At 47.6% G+C, this 15,764-nt stretch overlaps 4 protein-coding genes across 4 annotated transcripts; 3 read left to right on the top strand and 1 right to left on the bottom strand.

Annotated features, from left to right (window-relative positions):
- The first annotated feature begins 1,216 nt into the window (after positions 1 to 1,216).
- F5Y00DRAFT_107439 (uncharacterized protein) lies at positions 1,217 to 3,347 on the top strand. The gene is made up of 4 exons (XM_048003869.1): positions 1,217 to 1,951; positions 2,071 to 2,287; positions 2,343 to 2,828; positions 2,896 to 3,347. The coding sequence occupies exons 1-4, from the start codon at positions 1,808 to 1,810 to the stop codon at positions 3,210 to 3,212; spliced, it is 1,164 nt and encodes a 387-aa protein (XP_047863845.1). The 5' UTR covers positions 1,217 to 1,807; the 3' UTR covers positions 3,213 to 3,347.
- A 5,377-nt stretch (positions 3,348 to 8,724) lies between these two features.
- Positions 8,725 to 10,157, top strand: F5Y00DRAFT_263085 (uncharacterized protein; the record flags this gene model as incomplete). Its single annotated transcript, XM_048011476.1, has 6 exons — positions 8,725 to 8,742; positions 8,896 to 8,914; positions 8,999 to 9,157; positions 9,268 to 9,372; positions 9,432 to 9,489; positions 9,542 to 10,157. 6 exons carry the CDS (start codon positions 8,725 to 8,727, stop codon positions 10,155 to 10,157), a joined length of 975 nt encoding a protein of 324 aa, XP_047863844.1.
- Positions 10,158 to 10,899: 742 nt separating this feature from the next.
- Positions 10,900 to 11,586, top strand: F5Y00DRAFT_270842 (uncharacterized protein; the record flags this gene model as incomplete). The annotated part of the gene is made up of 1 exon (XM_048012677.1): positions 10,900 to 11,586. One exon carries the CDS (start codon positions 10,900 to 10,902, stop codon positions 11,584 to 11,586), a length of 687 nt encoding a protein of 228 aa, XP_047863843.1.
- A 2,907-nt stretch (positions 11,587 to 14,493) lies between these two features.
- F5Y00DRAFT_240032 (uncharacterized protein) lies at positions 14,494 to 15,753 on the bottom strand. Its single transcript, XM_048008169.1, has 3 exons — positions 15,564 to 15,753; positions 15,185 to 15,481; positions 14,494 to 15,126 (listed from the first exon to the last, which is right to left on the bottom strand). The coding sequence occupies exons 1-3, from the start codon at positions 15,575 to 15,577 to the stop codon at positions 15,006 to 15,008; spliced, it is 432 nt and encodes a 143-aa protein (XP_047863842.1). The 5' UTR covers positions 15,578 to 15,753; the 3' UTR covers positions 14,494 to 15,005.
- Positions 15,754 to 15,764: the final 11 nt, after the last annotated feature.

Genomic DNA, 15,764 nt, shown 5'->3' with positions numbered 1-15,764 from the left:
CTACATAAGAGACTTCTATATAACCTAGCTATGTCAAAAGAATTTGGGATAACTTAGATGAACACGAAGATACGGGGTCGAGCAAATAAAGCAGTATGTTGAAAAAAGCTACCTAACTCTGAATAGGCAAAACCAATCGAACAGGTCGGATGTTGACTTGCGGCCCGGGTCGACAAGTCGGAAGTTGTCCGGTTATATTTCCATATACTTAGTGAGTTTAGAGATTATCTTCCCGTTTCAAAACTGTCATCTGAGGAGACTTGACCGAAAGTACCAGGGATTGGTTCTGTTACTCAGTACCAGGTACCCTGTACTTAAAACTGACAGGCATTCATCCCACCTGCCTGCCTGCTAAGCTCAAGCTCACCTAGCTTCTAAAGTCCCTACACGTACATCCTTACATGTAGCTTCGTACCTCTGTAGTGGAAGGCACCACCTACTTCGTACATACAAGCGTTGTAACTGGGGCAGGCCCCGGCCTTACTCTTCGAAGATGAAAAGCTAGCAATATCCACCTACAACTCCTCCTCGTTGCCTACCTACCTACATAACCTAAACCTTACAGTACTTTACTTCGATCATTATTATTGTTATTGTATTTTCCCAATAAACTCTCAAAGCTGAAATAAATATTCATTAATTTAACTACCTACTATATTCCTTATTGTATTACCTCGTCTTGCCGCTGTTTAATCAACGCGGTCCACCGGAGGACCACTGTTGAACGACCCATCTAAAGTTGCATCCGTTTTTTCTCTTTAGACCCTCAATACAGTGGATTCGCCTAGGTGCACACTACTCTCAACTCTTGTGTTCTGTCCCGCAGCATTTACTGCCTGACTGCATGATACCTTGCGGACCTTGGGTGGTATTGGCATTATACTAGCCAGGACTACTACTACCTGTCAGCCTGTATACACGGGACCGCACAAGCTCCCCCTTCTATAATCTGCTTAGGATAAAATACTCAGGTCCTGTTGTGGTTTTCGACGAGGGCATTTGCGTGGGTAGTACGGAATACATCAAGTTTAAAAGTAGTGGAATGAGACGCACGGCGACTGAATAGGGAGCAGGCCGAACTGAAAATCAGCTACAATTGGACCCAGTAACGTTAGTAGGTCCTCTATCGATCATCAGACGACTAGACTAGCCACTTGCTAGTAAGACTAGAGTCCGCACCGCCAATTGGCATACAGAAGAGGAAAAGGAGCAAAGAGAAAAAAAAAAGTCTTCCCACACCTTCCAAGAGATTTGGTGCTTCTTTTGCCATCTAGCTGAAGTCCCCTCTAAAAATCGGCAAGCCACCGAAGCCAGCCAACCCGAGTTGCCCTACCGATTTCAATTACATAAAACCAAAGCAATATTTTCTCCTTACCTTTACTTCACCACAACTTGTCACCCCTCTATACTACTCGTTGTCTCTTGTGTATCTCCATTGTTACTCTACTTGACTGCTTCCCCTGGCGCCGCCTGGATCATTCTTATTTCTCGATCTTGACAAAGAATCCTGTCCCCATCTGTCGGATCCCGTTTCCCCAGATTATGTGCTGATTAGCGCTGCATGCACGCGCTTCACTGCCGAACGAACGACTTTACTTTTTTTGATCCCAAGTTCGGCGATATCTAAGGGCCACACATACTAAACAATATTCCCCCTACTTACGCCACAGACACTTATACCGAGCAAGCCTACTAAGGAAGACAGGCAACTACCGCCTAACTATATAATTTCTTTTTTGCCTATTACAACGTCTTTTGAGAGGCGTTTGCTGCCGCGCGGCAATCGTCTCCTGTATTCGATTTTGTCATGTCAGACAAAATGTCTATTGACAAGAAAGAACATTCGAAGGACGAATCGGATGAGTCTATTGGCTCAAGTCCTGAGAATGAGCCGGGTCCATCGATTCCACCGGAAAACCAACCAGCAAAGCGTAAAGGAGGCCGCAAACCCGTAAGTATACCATTCTCTTATGCAATTGTAACTCACTTTGCTTGGCTTTGGTCGCTCGCGCCATACTCGAGACATAGTGGGGGGTTCGAACCGTGTTCGTGGGCTGACAGCGAGCAAAGATCTATGCCACTTCGGAAGAGCGCAAGCAGAGAAATCGCCAGGCGCAAGCCGCATTCAGAGAGCGCCGGACAGAATATATCAAACAGCTCGAAGAGACTATTAAGGCTCATGAGTCGAACCTTGCTAGCCTGCAAGCAGCCCACCGTAGTGCTGCAGATGAATGTTTGATGCTCCGATATAAGAATTCCCTCCTCGAACGAATCTTGCTGGAAAAAGGTGATTTCTCTTCTGGTTTCTTATCTTGCGAATAGCATCAACTTACCTTATTTAGGTATTGATGTCCAAGCTGAGCTTCATGCCAAGACCGGTAGTCCAAACCTTGGTCCAACTCATATGCCCCAGAATATGGTGCAACCACCACCTATGCCGCGGGCGATCCTCAACAGACATCACCACTCGCGCAGGTCTGCTTCTAGCATCGCCCCGAAACTCGAGCCTGGCGTGCCCTCCCTACCCCAGCCCGCAGGGGTGCAGCAGTCTATGGCATCGCCTAAGACTCGGCCAACGCCCCCTTCCCACGCGGCTTCTCCTACTAACCCTACACCACCTTTTGGTAGTCAAGCAACAGCTTCACCCGTATCTTCAGATCCCACGAGCATGCGAACGACGATCCCCCCGCCGATGAAACCGCAGTTGGCACCGATGCCTGGAATGACAGTCGCGGCGCGCCAGCAGATGTTGCAGCAGCATGCTGCTGGCACCCGGCCGACCGCATTCTACCCGACGCCATCATTTCAAAATCATTTTCAGCAGCTCGGCAAGCTAGCCCATTTCTTTTATATTTAATAGAACTCTGTCGTCCTATGCCTAACCCGTGAGTACAGAACAAGAGTACGACGCCCCGACCGATATGATGGACGAGCCCGAACCGGATACGCCAGGGCCGGGCCCTTATCCTTCGACGTTCCAAGTCCCTCAACAACATGGCATGTCTGTGCAGCCAACGACGACGGGACCGCCAGGACAACCTCCGATAGCACCCGGGGGACAGGGCAATCAAGCGCAAAGCCAAACACAAGGCCAAGGCTATCCAAGCATGACCCAGCTATTGGATCCAGCATTGGATTGGGATCCGTTTGGCCTGAGTGCGTCTATGGCCTTTCCGACGCAGTTCTCCTTCGACACGAGTAATATGAGGTAGCATCTGGAATCGGAGTAATATGGTTGAGGGGGTTTGCGCACAATGTCGAAGAGGGTGGAAGTTGCATGAAGGCCAGACGAAAGCAATGCCAACGAGACGCCGCTCCCTATTAATCGAGGCGATGGATGAATGAACGCAGGCTGAGACCACGAAATCATGCTTAGCAACTGTTAAGTGCCGATTGGTATGTAGCTTCCCGCCGAGGCGATAATAAGCGTTGAAGGATCGACATTGTACTCATTCTTGGAAGTTATTGGAAGCATTCTATAAGATAACCGACATGATACCCATGGAAGCCATCCATTTCCGGTTTCCAAAAACCCGAGGTATCGATTTATTACGACAATTGCAATATTTGGGAGTGAAGGAAAAGTTTTGTTTTGGTACGATGGTCCATACGATTTACGCTTCAAAAATTTTACAGGATCCCGATATCCATAATGGCAGGCGTTTATAGGAGTTCAAAAGTCATGATATTCTGGTCTACGAAACCAAAACAGCACTTCAGCCTAGCGAGACGCGATTCGATTACCTTTAGAGAGGCGATGCGATTCTTCCTCCATTCTGGAATATATTCTGCTTTCAAGCACACCCCACAATATTCAAGTCATCCGTGTATATACTGTTGATTTGGGAAGATGCACCATCTAGTGTTGCGCATTTCGGTTGGTGAGCCATGGCCACGAGGCTCTTTACGTATCGGTGTCATAAAAAGCTCCCATCGATGCTGTACATACCCCAGAGGCGAAGGGGAAGACAAATTCGAGCAAAGGAGTCGAGTTATTGACCAGTAAAATTGGATAGCCTTCGAGGATCGACCTGTCGTGTAGATATGCACCTATGTGCGTCCTGCACGGGTAGACAGTTGGACATCTCATCTACACTCCTCAAACGTTATTATCAAATTAACATTTTCTCGGAGTCTTGGGCGTGAAGGTGACGTCGGATTGACGAAACGATATGGACCGAGAATGCGTTATGTGAGCTTTTCCAAGTTTCACAGCAGATCCTAGTATATTAGTTCTAGGTATTCCCCTCCTCAATTTCTCGGCCTGGTAGAGACTGCGAATTAGACATTAGATAGATTGGAAGATCGATGATCTATTTTCCGGTGGTAAGTAAGTCCACAAGGAGGTACGTAACGTACAATTTGAACGTCTCGCTAAACGCGCAGTTGGCTAATGCCGGACAGGCCCCGATGGGTATCCGTGATCGGAGGTTAAGGGTTAAGGATATAAACAGAGACGGTAGGCCTTTCTTTCCCCGCTAAAATGTAAAATGTATGTATCGTTTGTATCGTTCCGTTTCAGACGGTGGTTTCCTTTCTTCCACGGAGGTACTTGGGTAGTAAGTACTTTTAGTGATGTGGACCCCAAACTTGATGTACATATATACACGCATGTAGTAATGCAGATACATACATCCGGACAGGAGGCAGATGCACTCGGAGGGGAAGGAGGGGTTGCTGTATGTGATCTCCACTTGAACACTCTTGGGACTGCCTGGACTGCCAAGGCAGGAAGTTAGACCCGTATGCACAGCTTGTAGGGTGATTACCCAGGTAGGATGATTAGAGGGGTCAGAGCGGTCGATTCCGCTATAGGTACTCAATGCTAGGCTTATTTCTTAAGCCAAACTCAACGCTGCGGGTGCCGCGCGTGCCGACCGGCTGTCGGTCAGCAACTTCGGCGTGCCAGATCAGATTAGATGGTACCATTGGCTTCCCTCATCTTCCTCCCCTGGCCTAGAGCGGTCTCGTGGGTCTGTTTTAGCTGTCGTGGGGGCTTGTCGTAGGCTCGTTCTTTTTTAGTTCGGTCCGGCTAGGGCAACTATCACGAGGCATGAGGCCTGAGTGGATTAAGTCTCGATCGTCTTGCTTCGTTGTAATGATATTGGATCCTGAGACCTGAGAAATATCTGTCTGGTGGGTTCACAAAGTCTTACCAAGACAATCAAGTCCTCGGTCGGGGATGCTGTTTCGGTCAAAGGCGACCGGGTGGCTGGTGGGTTCGGTCCGTTGGTGTTGGGTGTTCTCAATGCTGTTGTGCTGCGTACGAATCGAAGGAATCGGTTTGCAGGTGGAGTCGGCATCACGGGCGTATCCCCCCATCCAACCGCCCAGAAATTTCAAACCCGGTCGTGTTCGTACGTACCTATGTATCGATTGCTAGACCTGTCAGCACTGGAACCCTGCTGAGGGCCTCTCGGCAAAAGCAACTCGAGATTCTCGGCCAGGCCTCTGCATGAAAGGACAAATCGGACAAGTGGTTCCAGACAACTGCCCTGTAAGTGGCGCGTGTCGCGTGATCTCCAGAAAAGACCATTTCCGAAAGGCGAACCCGACACAAAATACGGTGACCCAGATCCGCGCTCACTCTCACGCCCACGTCCCCGGCTACGTATCCTTTGCTGACCGTCTTTGCTGACCGTGATGGAAGGGAAAACCCTATACGAGTGTATGCTGCACTGACAGTTACCGGGGATCCTCGATCGACTCGGATGTCATCGTCAGGCGTGACCGCTCAGACATTCCGGCTTAGCTAGTTCTAAGTGACGTCGCAGATTATTCCCACATTCGAGATCACGAGAACTGCGGCCGTTTTGAAGCGACGGACCTCTCGCCTGGATGCATTCTCCATCTCATGTGACGCGTCCATGAATATCTCAGGCCGTCTCATAATAGAGTCGTGCTGCCTCTAATCAACTCTCTTTTCCTAGCTGACATTACGTCCTTTCCATCTCGACGCAACATAGGACCTCATCTTGGACCGCCTTGATCGTGAGATCATTTTTGTCGGGTTGGGTCTGTGTATAGTTGGCTGGTGTTGGCCCAACATAGAGTGCAGCACATATAACTTGACTTCCCTAAGCTAAAAGCAAGGGGAGCCAAGGTGTGATAAACACCTCACTCGAGATTCGAGACACGAGACCACTTAGGCCGTAAAAACACTCTGAGATATCATACCTCTTGAAAATGAAGAAATGAATATCGGCAATGACTATGAAAGAGACACTTGTCTCAATGATCACCAGGAGAAAACAAGAAAAATTGATAAATAAAAAATTCCCTCTTTTAAGTCGTTATAGTAGACTCAAACAGGAGTATACGCCGTTTAGGACTAATATCTTCGGCTCGCTCTATGTCTTTCGAATGAGAAGTCGACGAGAACTTCCAAAGATTGTCGGCGAACAGATAAATAGAGAAGATATTCTCAAATTCGTCTAGATGCTACTGCAGAGTATTTATTTGGATGGGAGGTGACCTATGGTTGGCTTATCTCTGGTGTCAATGAATTGTCGGTATGATAGGCGAACCAGAGATAAGGAAGCCATTATTAACAGAATCAAAATCCCTCCCACGATACCCCACGATCTAACGAGGTACGAAGTATCTCCTTGGACCTAATTCCAGCGTGTAGCAACGCTTTTTCCGGCACACCGTCTCGCATAACGTCATCCCGCTACCGAATGCCGTGGTTCAAAGAGGAAAATAAGTTACCTAAAGGTTAAGTAAGATATAGCTTCCGGTCCCTGTCTGAGGACAAGCACCATGCCACCAACATAGGGTCCTCGTATACTGCTCGCCATGGACCTATCACGTCGTCTCTATTTATACCTACCCGTTTTTACATAGCGGTGGTGGCACTCGACAAGGACCCTGCGAGCTCCATACATATCATATGGCTTACCAATGGTTGTTACAGAAATTGCAAGGTAGCGCACATACATACGTCTACCTCTTATGTAGACGACAGCATGTCGACGCGTGGTAGCGGATTCGCTTTTTATGCACATACCTACTTACCTACCTAATCTACATATCTTGAACGAATATCGTCGCCTACATACGAGATAGATAAGGGTCGATCGGGCTGGGATCGTATGTAGCAACAAAACGTCTAGGGTCCTAATAGCCGGATACTACTACTTTCTCGCCGATCACGTTGCCTCGAGTAGTCAGGTAGTGTACTTTTTTCGACACGGGTTGCATATTTGGTAAAACTCGCACCGCGTTGAATCTAGGTTTGTCTGCCAAGAGGGCAGTCTTCTTTAGCGGCCTATCATGCAGCGGGTAGATCGCCGCATTTACATATAGGTATGCTCGTTGTGCATTGCGCTGCGGTGCGGCGGCCGAGGCCTGTGGGTATGTAGTGGCGTGGTGGGAGGTGGCCTACTTATATTCATTAATATAGGTATATAAACAGGAAGTGGTAAATAAGCCTCGGTGTCTTAATTATGACATATTGCCATGTCTTATGAGTGGAATTAATAGTAAACATCTTCGCCTATGTCCTTGACATGTTTATCAGGTGCCTAAGGTTCACGTTGAACGGTACGGCAACTCTGGTGTAAGATTATATAGGTAGTTACCTGCTACACTCCTGAATTCTTATCACCATCCCCTCGGAAAAGAGACTATGAAGCTTGACAGAGTAAATTAGCTTGTCTTCGTAAGGGTAAATAAGGTACTTTAATACCACTTTATATACTACATCTCCTAAACCCTTATCTACTGCTGTATTGCGGTATTTGACATACTAATGTGGCTTTTCAGCTTCTCAGCGGTATAGAGCTTTATCTCTTCCCTTATCAGTGCAATATACGGTGGCGGGGTATAGAGATAGCAAGATTAGATACCGATAACTAAGCGATGATAAACATCACGATAAAAGGGATCCATCAGGACCAACAAATGGTCCAAGCGTTAGGTTAGGTATCTACACCAGCATCAGACGTGCCTATCTCGATATGCAAGTGATGCAATTGTGGGATCCGGGGAAACCTTGGCTACCCTGTTACAGGAATACGTAATTGCTGACAGGATTCCATTGACGTACATTATCTACTCGTAGACCTTTAGTATCTTAATGAAGTCTTCTAAGCGTAAGTAAAAGGCAGAAAGCAAAAAAGTCAAGATTTGTGAATAGGTGACCATAAATACGTACCTAAGGAGGTAGACTTAGGTACCTAAGATACGTACCTTGAGTTACGGCTGCTCAAAACAGTGCCCACGGATATCTTAAGAAGGTGCTAGCATTGGTAGTGCGTCCCGCGCTAACAGATGTTGAACCCTACCTGCCCTACTATCTGCCCAGTAAGGTGCTTATTCAGCAGCGCACTAAAAAGCGTCAATTGTAAAACCAAACAAAAATAAGAGAATTATTTCGCCGTCCCGCCTAAGCGAGTCTGGGCGTCACCTAAGAGTGGAAAAAAAAAAGAGTTAGGTCCATTGGTTTCTAGCTGCTAGCCAAGGAAAGTTTTGTCCACCTCGCAAACAAGTGGAAAGCCCACAAGGCCCAACTCTCACACAACAATTACCGGCGCCGCAACACACACACCAATTCCAAACCTTACCCAACCTCACCACCGCTGAGGATATTGACGAGACATTTTGCTCAAGGATATGACCTGCTAGGCCATATCCTTTTCCCCTCGTTGCATTCTCTCCTATTGATCCGATTGTCGTTTTCAGAGCTCCGCCTTGCTGAAAGGCGAATCAATTGGCGACATCATGTCCGTCGCCTCGAAGGTATGTCATAATTCTTGGGCATCACTCGCCTATTTTTTTTTTATTTCTTTCTTTCATTACTTCGAGCTTACGATTGCTCGTCGCATTTCTATTCATTGTTATGTATTAGTAGAGGTCTGTTGAAATCGCAAAGCTAATTTTTAAATCGCTTAGAACCCTTTCGATGCCCTCGGTATGAACCCCTCGATTGCTTCCCCGCCATGAAAATTTTCGACCTCGGAAATCCTGGTTTACTAACCTTAACAATTACCAATAGGTAACGATATCGAAGGAGATGAAGCGCCGTCCGGCCCTGTGAAGACGGTCGAGAAGACCACTATGCGTAGTACCAAGCGCAACGTCGAGCCCCAAGCCCCCGTCAAACCCGCTACCAACACCGGAGCTCGTCGTGCTGGTCCTGGAGGCAACGAGGGAGGTGAGCGTCATCGTCATATGCGTCTGGCAGGATCCTCAAGGATTCCGTCATCTTGACGCATCATTCCCGACCTCATTTGAATTCACCCCGCTAATCTACTTCTCATCTAGCCTTCCGTGACCGCAGTGCCGGTACAGCTAACAATCAGCGCAAGCCCACAGATGAAGCTCCCCGAGGTGGTCCCCGAGGCGGTCGCGATGCCCGTGGACGAGGAGGTAAGAGCTAAATACCCAATGCTTGTTGGAAATGAATACATGCTAATATAATGACACAGGCCGTGGCGGTCGATTCTCCCGCGACCGTGACGACAGACATCCCAAGAATATTCCAAGGTTGGTTTTGAACGAACGCCTATTCTGTCACAAGTACTAATTTCGCATTCAGTGGTTCTGAGAAGCAAGCTGCCCTAGCATGGGGCGCTACAGAAGGCAATGCCGAGCAGAAGGATGAGCAGGCCGGAGAGGAGATTGCTCAGTCGGAATTGAAGGAATCAACCGCTGAGGATGCCCAGGAGCCAGCTACTCCGGCCGAGCCCGAGGATAAGCACGTCTCTTATGCCGACTACCTTGCTCAGCAAGCTGAGAAGAAGGCCGCCCTCGGCGAGTCTTTGGAGATCCGCAAGCCCAACGAAGGCACTAAGGCCGACAAGAAGTGGGCCAGCGCTAAGGCCCTCGTCAAGGAGGACGACGACGATTACGTCCCTGGCGCCGGCGGTAAGGTCAAGCGCGAGCGTGAGCGCAAGGCCAAGCAGCTTCTCGATATTGACCAGCGATACGTTGAGCCCGAGCGTACCCGAGGTGGTCGTGGCGGACGTGGTGGCAACCGTGGAGATGCTCCCAGGGGTGAGGGTCGTGGTCGCGGAGGTGGCCGTGGCCGTGGTGGACCCCGAGGCGAGCCCCGAGGTGAGCCCCGAGGTGACTTCCGTGGCGGACGCGGTGGCGCTCGCGAGAATGCCTCATTCGCCCTCAACTCGGACGCCTTTCCCAGCCTGGGCGCTTAAGTTCGCAACATCCTGAGACCTGCACTAGAAAGTACACTATGTCTATTATGCAGGTTAGGTTTTCGATGGTCTATCAGGGGATCCAGTATGGCCTGTAGAGCTCATAAGTCAGTTAACTTCTGGCTAGGAACATCCTGAGAAGCAGATGTTTTCTCACTATTCCGAATTAACAAAAGTTTCTTTCATTTTCAAGCATTTTGCGTGAACCTATTGACCTCGATGGGTCCAAGTATACCGCTTTCCACGGTTATTATTTCGATGAACTGTCCTAGTAGTTGCGTAGGCTATTTTTCTCTTATCATTTTCCCCAAATGCCCATCCCGCCCATTGATCCTGGCGCTTTAGTTGCCTGTCTACTGAACTATCTCTTTCAACTGAACCCTGTACTCGTCAGTAAACAAGAGCATTGTGCCGAATAAGATTATGCTATATTCTAGCTTTGTCAAAACAATAACCTTTGTCTGCTGTATTTACTCCCAAAGGGTTCTTGGCATACAAGCGTCATGTTCTATAACATTGACACTGTTCATGAACATGTCTCGGGGAGAAGGTAGTATATAACGTCGGCCAGTTTTCGATACTTTGGTCTCAGAAAAACTCATCATCATCACACACAACTATCAAGTTATCATCATAATATTCTCAAGAACTCATATTACAGCATTGGTTTTCTGAGTATTCTTGTACCTAGCGAACAATCTCTAAACTTTTCAACTTCACATCTTCGAATTGAACTATCGAAATGGCATTTACAAAGTCAGGCTTGAGTCCAGACAGGGATTGGGACGAAGTTGATCGTTCTTTCATTCCTGCACTGACAAAATCAGGCTTAAGTCCAGATAGGGACTGGCACGAGTGGGTTGAAGTTGAGCGTCCTTTCATTACTGACGACTACGTCCACGTGAACAAGTCGGATCTTGAAAGTTGTTCTCTCCCTCCCGTTGAGGATGGGGAAGAGGATGAGGAAGGGAGTGAGAACAACGCCGACGTAGTTTTGCAGCTAACGCGGTCCCAGGAAGAGTACATGGATCGTCTACTTATGCCTAAAATCGAGCAAATGGAGAAGGAGCTGCGAGAGCAGAACGACTGCAATTACTCGGCCGCAATGGAGAAGCTATTCGGTAGCGACGCCAAGGAATATCAGCTCATGTTCAATGCTGCGATTCCCGAGTTGCGGTTCCAGCCGAGGCATTCTCGAGATTCGTATTCTCCGCGGCCGGGAGTCTTGTATACGCCGTTGACTACTGCGGACAAGTGTAAGGACGCGGCCGACTTGCTCTTAGGGGGGAGGCGGACTCGGGGTGCTCATGGGCACAACGCCGAGGCACTCTCGCGGGATCATCCCCCTAGTTCCGAGCCCGGAAAATTGCCGGAGCAGGAGCAGGAGGACGTGCCGTCGTTCACTCACAGCCCGGATGACGTTGATTAAATCCGTTAAATAAGTAAGTAAGTGGCCTTGGGCGGGAGGGAGGGTGGCCACTGAAAGAGAGGAAGAAAAGGGGAGGAAAATACGAAGAGGAGATGAGGGTGTCTTCTTATTCTTCCAGGGACTTTTTTTTGCTTGTACTTTCGGGACCGATAAAGAGTAAGGTAAAAAGGAAAAAAACCTTTTCTTTGGCCCAAGTTTAAGCAACATAGTCCCCAGGAGGCCGAATTCACCCAAGAGTCGAAGATGAGGATGTGGCCTTGTTCCTCCTCCTGGGATTATTTTGCCATGCTTTTAGGACCGATAAGATGTTAAGGTGTTTGGATATTGGCGCCTTTCTCTTTGGCCTGAGCTAGGTGATGTAATTTTCAGGAGGCGGGAAAAGGGGACGAAAAAAAAAGAAAAAAAGAAAAAAAAAACCCCCCCAAAACCAAAAAACCAGCGTGTAAGAATTTGGAGAGTTGTCTTGTCCCTTGGGGATGATTTCTGCTACGGCTTCGGGACCGATAAAGATTAAGGTAAAAAGGAAAAAAGCCTTTTCTTTGGCCCAAAGTTTAAGCAACATAGTCCCTAGGAGGTCGAATTCACCCAAGAGTCGAAGATACCCAAGAGTCGAAGATGAGGATGTAGTCTTGTTCCTCCTCCTGGGATTATTTTGCCATGCTTTTCAGGACCGATAAGATGTTAAGGCGTATGGATATTGGCGCCTTTCTCTTTGGACTGAGCTAGGTGATGTAATCTTCAGGAGGCGGGATTTACCTACTGCTAAGTGGCGGGAAAAGGGGACGAAAAAAAAAAAAAAAAAACGTCGTGTAAGAATTTGAAGAGTTGTCTTGTCCCTTAGGGATGATTCCGCTACGGCTTCAGGACCGATAAAGAATTAAGGCCCATTCCGCCGTGCGCCTTTCTCTTTTGGCCTGAGCTAGGTGTCATCCGTAGGGGACAGGATTTGAAATCAACTGGCGAAGAAAAACAAAAGACGAAAAAAAGAAAAAAAGAACTCAAGAAGGGGGGTATGTCCTCTCTGCTTCCTGGAATACCTTCTGTCGTGCCGGCACAGCAAAAAGAATAGGTAATGTATCTCCTTTTTCCATTACTGAATTTCTTCCGGCGAGGTTATTCTTTAGGATCACATAACTATGCCGAGGACGCTTTGGCAATAAGGGATAGGGCGAACCCACCTACGTAGGGTCTGCCTTACTTCTTTTTTGGCTTAAGCTAGGCAACTGTACATATTATCCTACGGGAGGCTGATTCCATTCATCGTGGAATCGCCATTCTGGATTTCCTCATTCCTTTGGCTCAGAGCCTACCTGAGGTAGTTACGTGAGGTATTCCATCTGAGTACCTACATACGCAACACCGATGGTACTTTGAGACCGACAAGGGCGGGGAGTTATCCTTGTTTATCACAGGGACCGATTTTGCAATCTTTTGATTGAGCAATCGCTTCGGTGCGATTTGCTTGATTGACCGAGACTTGGACGTCTCCTTGTCCCCTTGGCTGAAAGCTAGGTGAGTTAGATATTCCAGAGCAAGTGACTGGAATACGCTACGCACATCAATGATGCTTTTAGACCGATAGGGGGTAAGGAGACACAGAAAATTCACACTCATTTTTTTTTCATTATTATTACGCAATTTCCTAGTCATTCCCCAACTTCCTTTGGCCAAAACTAGGTAATGTATTCGTTCTAAATGAATACGCATGCCATTGACGCTTTGAGACCGATAAGGGGTTGGGGAATTTTCCTAGAGTCCGAATGTTTTTTTTTCCAGTCAAGAAAAAAAAAAGACAAGAAGAAAAGGGGGTGTTCTCTCATACTTCTAGGAATACTCATGCTGCTATGTTACTGGGACCGACGAGGAATCATCAATTGGCTAGGTCTACATAGGATAGGTGTTTTAGGGATACCTGCCTACCAAGGACTTAGCAAGAGAAATTAGAAATTATTGGGGTCCTCTGGCCTAGGCTAAGCGGCGTATTCCATAGGACGCTGAGTTGACACCCGAGTAAGTAGGGGAGCAAAAGAAAAAGGGACGGGAGGGAGGGTTCTTCCTTACGCTTCCAAGATTTACTCCTGCTACGGTCCTGGGACCGATAAAGGACCCGAGACATTAGGATTTGGTCTCGGTTTCTTTTGGCCTGGGCCGAGCCGGATGGTCTTTAGGGATACGTATGCGCTATTGGGGTCGATAAAAGGACTTGGACGATATATTGCTATGTTATCCTAGTTTCCTTTGGTCTTGACTGGGCAACTTGTTCCGTAGGAAGCGGTGTTTACCACTGAGTAAATAGGGAAGAAAAAAAAAAGAAAAAAAAAAGGAAGAGGGAGGGTTGGTGCTTTCTTACGCTTCCAAGATTATTCTTGCTACGGTACTGGGACTGATAAAGGACCCGAGACATTAGGATATGGTCCCGGTTTCTTTTGGCCCGGGCTGAGCCGGATAGTCTTTAGGGATACGTATGTTATGCTATGAGGACCGATAAAGGACCCGAGACATTAAAATTCGGTCTCGGTTTCTTCTGGCCTGACCTAGCTAAGTAACGCATCCTGCACGGAGCGGAGTCTGCCACCAAGTAGGGGAGGAAAGGGGAAGGGTGCTTTATTTTACGAGAAGCGAGTTTCCTGTCAACTGTTACCGACCTGGGTTTACCGTACGAAAGGCGATGTCATTTTCTGCTGGCCTAGATTGGGTTATGAAGGATATGTATTCGCCAGTGGGTAACTAGACCCGGGTTTACATTTCATGTAGATAGTGTACCTATTTTGTTTTGCTGTTTTGTTTTATTATTTTATTCTAGTTACTTAATAAAGTACTCTTCCCCGAATAAACAATTGAATTACGCAGCAATGTGACGATGGAAATTATGTAGAACCCCGAGGCTAACATTTATATAACCTGTAGGGATTCCTTTGCCAGGTCACATAAGTGAAGTATTATGAGTTCTGATAACCTTGTATTTCAGCAAGAATATATATGTTATTTGAGATAGCAGTACTTTATACGGCTGCCTCCATAAAATTGTGCCCGTATACGGCTATACTATCGACAGGGTTATATTAAACCGAGAACTACTGACTTCGTTCCCTATTCTTCCAAGTCTAGCACCCAAAAATACTGGGGTGTTATCTCAAGAAGTATACAATCGGTATGACACTAGCTATGTGTCTCCTAGTGTCCTTTATTAGCTTGATACTCATAGCCATTGGCCAGTATGGTGTATACATCAGCTGGGACCACCTCGAGTTGATTAATGCCTCACGCAACTATTGCGGCTGGAGGCGTCGCAGTAGGCTGTGCCACTCATCATTCGATATCTCCTATTGTGGGAGAAATGCATCGATTCCGGTTTGAGAGGTCTTTCTAGGTCTATTGCACTTGGATACACGGCTCGTTTCGGGCTATAGCACAGGGCTTTATAGACCTCCCTGGATGGTGAAGGAGGAGACGATTAAGACCAAGACATTTATCCACCCCCAGATGAAGGGTATCCACGTGGGCATCTGGTAGCATCCAGAGATGTAGACAGCGCCGAGCCTGAAGACGGGTGTAAGCTGATGGTAAGGACTCGAAGACAAGGTCGGAAGATGCCTACACTAGCCCAACAATACTACCGGTGAACAATGCCTCAGCCCCAGCAACCAAGGCGTATATAGCTGGGACGGCCAGCATGTACTTCCATACGAATCGCGGCTTTCCGATCTGCATTGCGAGGGCGATGCCCACGGCTCCGAAATGGAAGACAGCATAAAGGATCAGGGTCCAAAGAAGTGTATATCGCCATGAGTCCCAGACCGAATATAAAGCGCAGTATGGATCCTGAGGAGGCCAGCAGAGGGACGGGAACTTAGGGCTGTGGTAATCGTTGGGAGGATAATTCTGACAGTCGGCGCTAGACGTTAATTGTTTAGTCAAATTGTCTTGACACTTGACAATACTAACAATGGAATATTAGACGAGACGATGCGACTTACGGTGGAGTGGCCATCTGGCCGTTTAGATTGTTGCTCTAGAAGGTATTGCCATAGAATTGATGATACGATTGGAATGTTCTATGCTATTTAGAGCTGTACAAAGGAGACGCGAAGGAGACGACGGGTAAAACGTTGTGGAGCTTTGAGCTCTTTGAGCTCTTTGAGCTGAAGGATGGGATGACAGATGACAGGGGCGGTTAC

The sequence above is a fragment of the Daldinia vernicosa genome (assembly GCF_022497035.1).
Source record: "Daldinia vernicosa strain CBS 139.73 unplaced genomic scaffold F5Y00scaffold_30, whole genome shotgun sequence".
Lineage (NCBI taxonomy): Eukaryota > Fungi > Ascomycota > Sordariomycetes > Xylariales > Hypoxylaceae > Daldinia > Daldinia vernicosa.
Note: the sequence above shows the minus strand (reverse complement) of the source record. Positions and strands in the feature narration are given on the sequence as shown.

Excerpts from the sequence above, each read along its gene's own strand:
- F5Y00DRAFT_107439 (XM_048003869.1), top strand. The coding sequence starts at position 1,808 with ATGTCAGACAAAATGTCTATTGACAAGAAAGAACATTCGAAGGACGAA. Across the intron at positions 1,952-2,070 it reads GTAAAGGAGGCCGCAAACCC|ATCTATGCCACTTCGGAAGA; the intron begins GTAAGTATACCA and ends CAGCGAGCAAAG. Across the intron at positions 2,829-2,895 it reads AAATCATTTTCAGCAGCTCG|AACAAGAGTACGACGCCCCG; the intron begins GCAAGCTAGCCC and ends CCGTGAGTACAG.
- F5Y00DRAFT_240032 (XM_048008169.1), bottom strand. Across the intron at positions 15,127-15,184 it reads GGTAGTATTGTTGGGCTAGT|GCTCGGCGCTGTCTACATCT; the intron begins GTAGGCATCTTC and ends ACCCGTCTTCAG.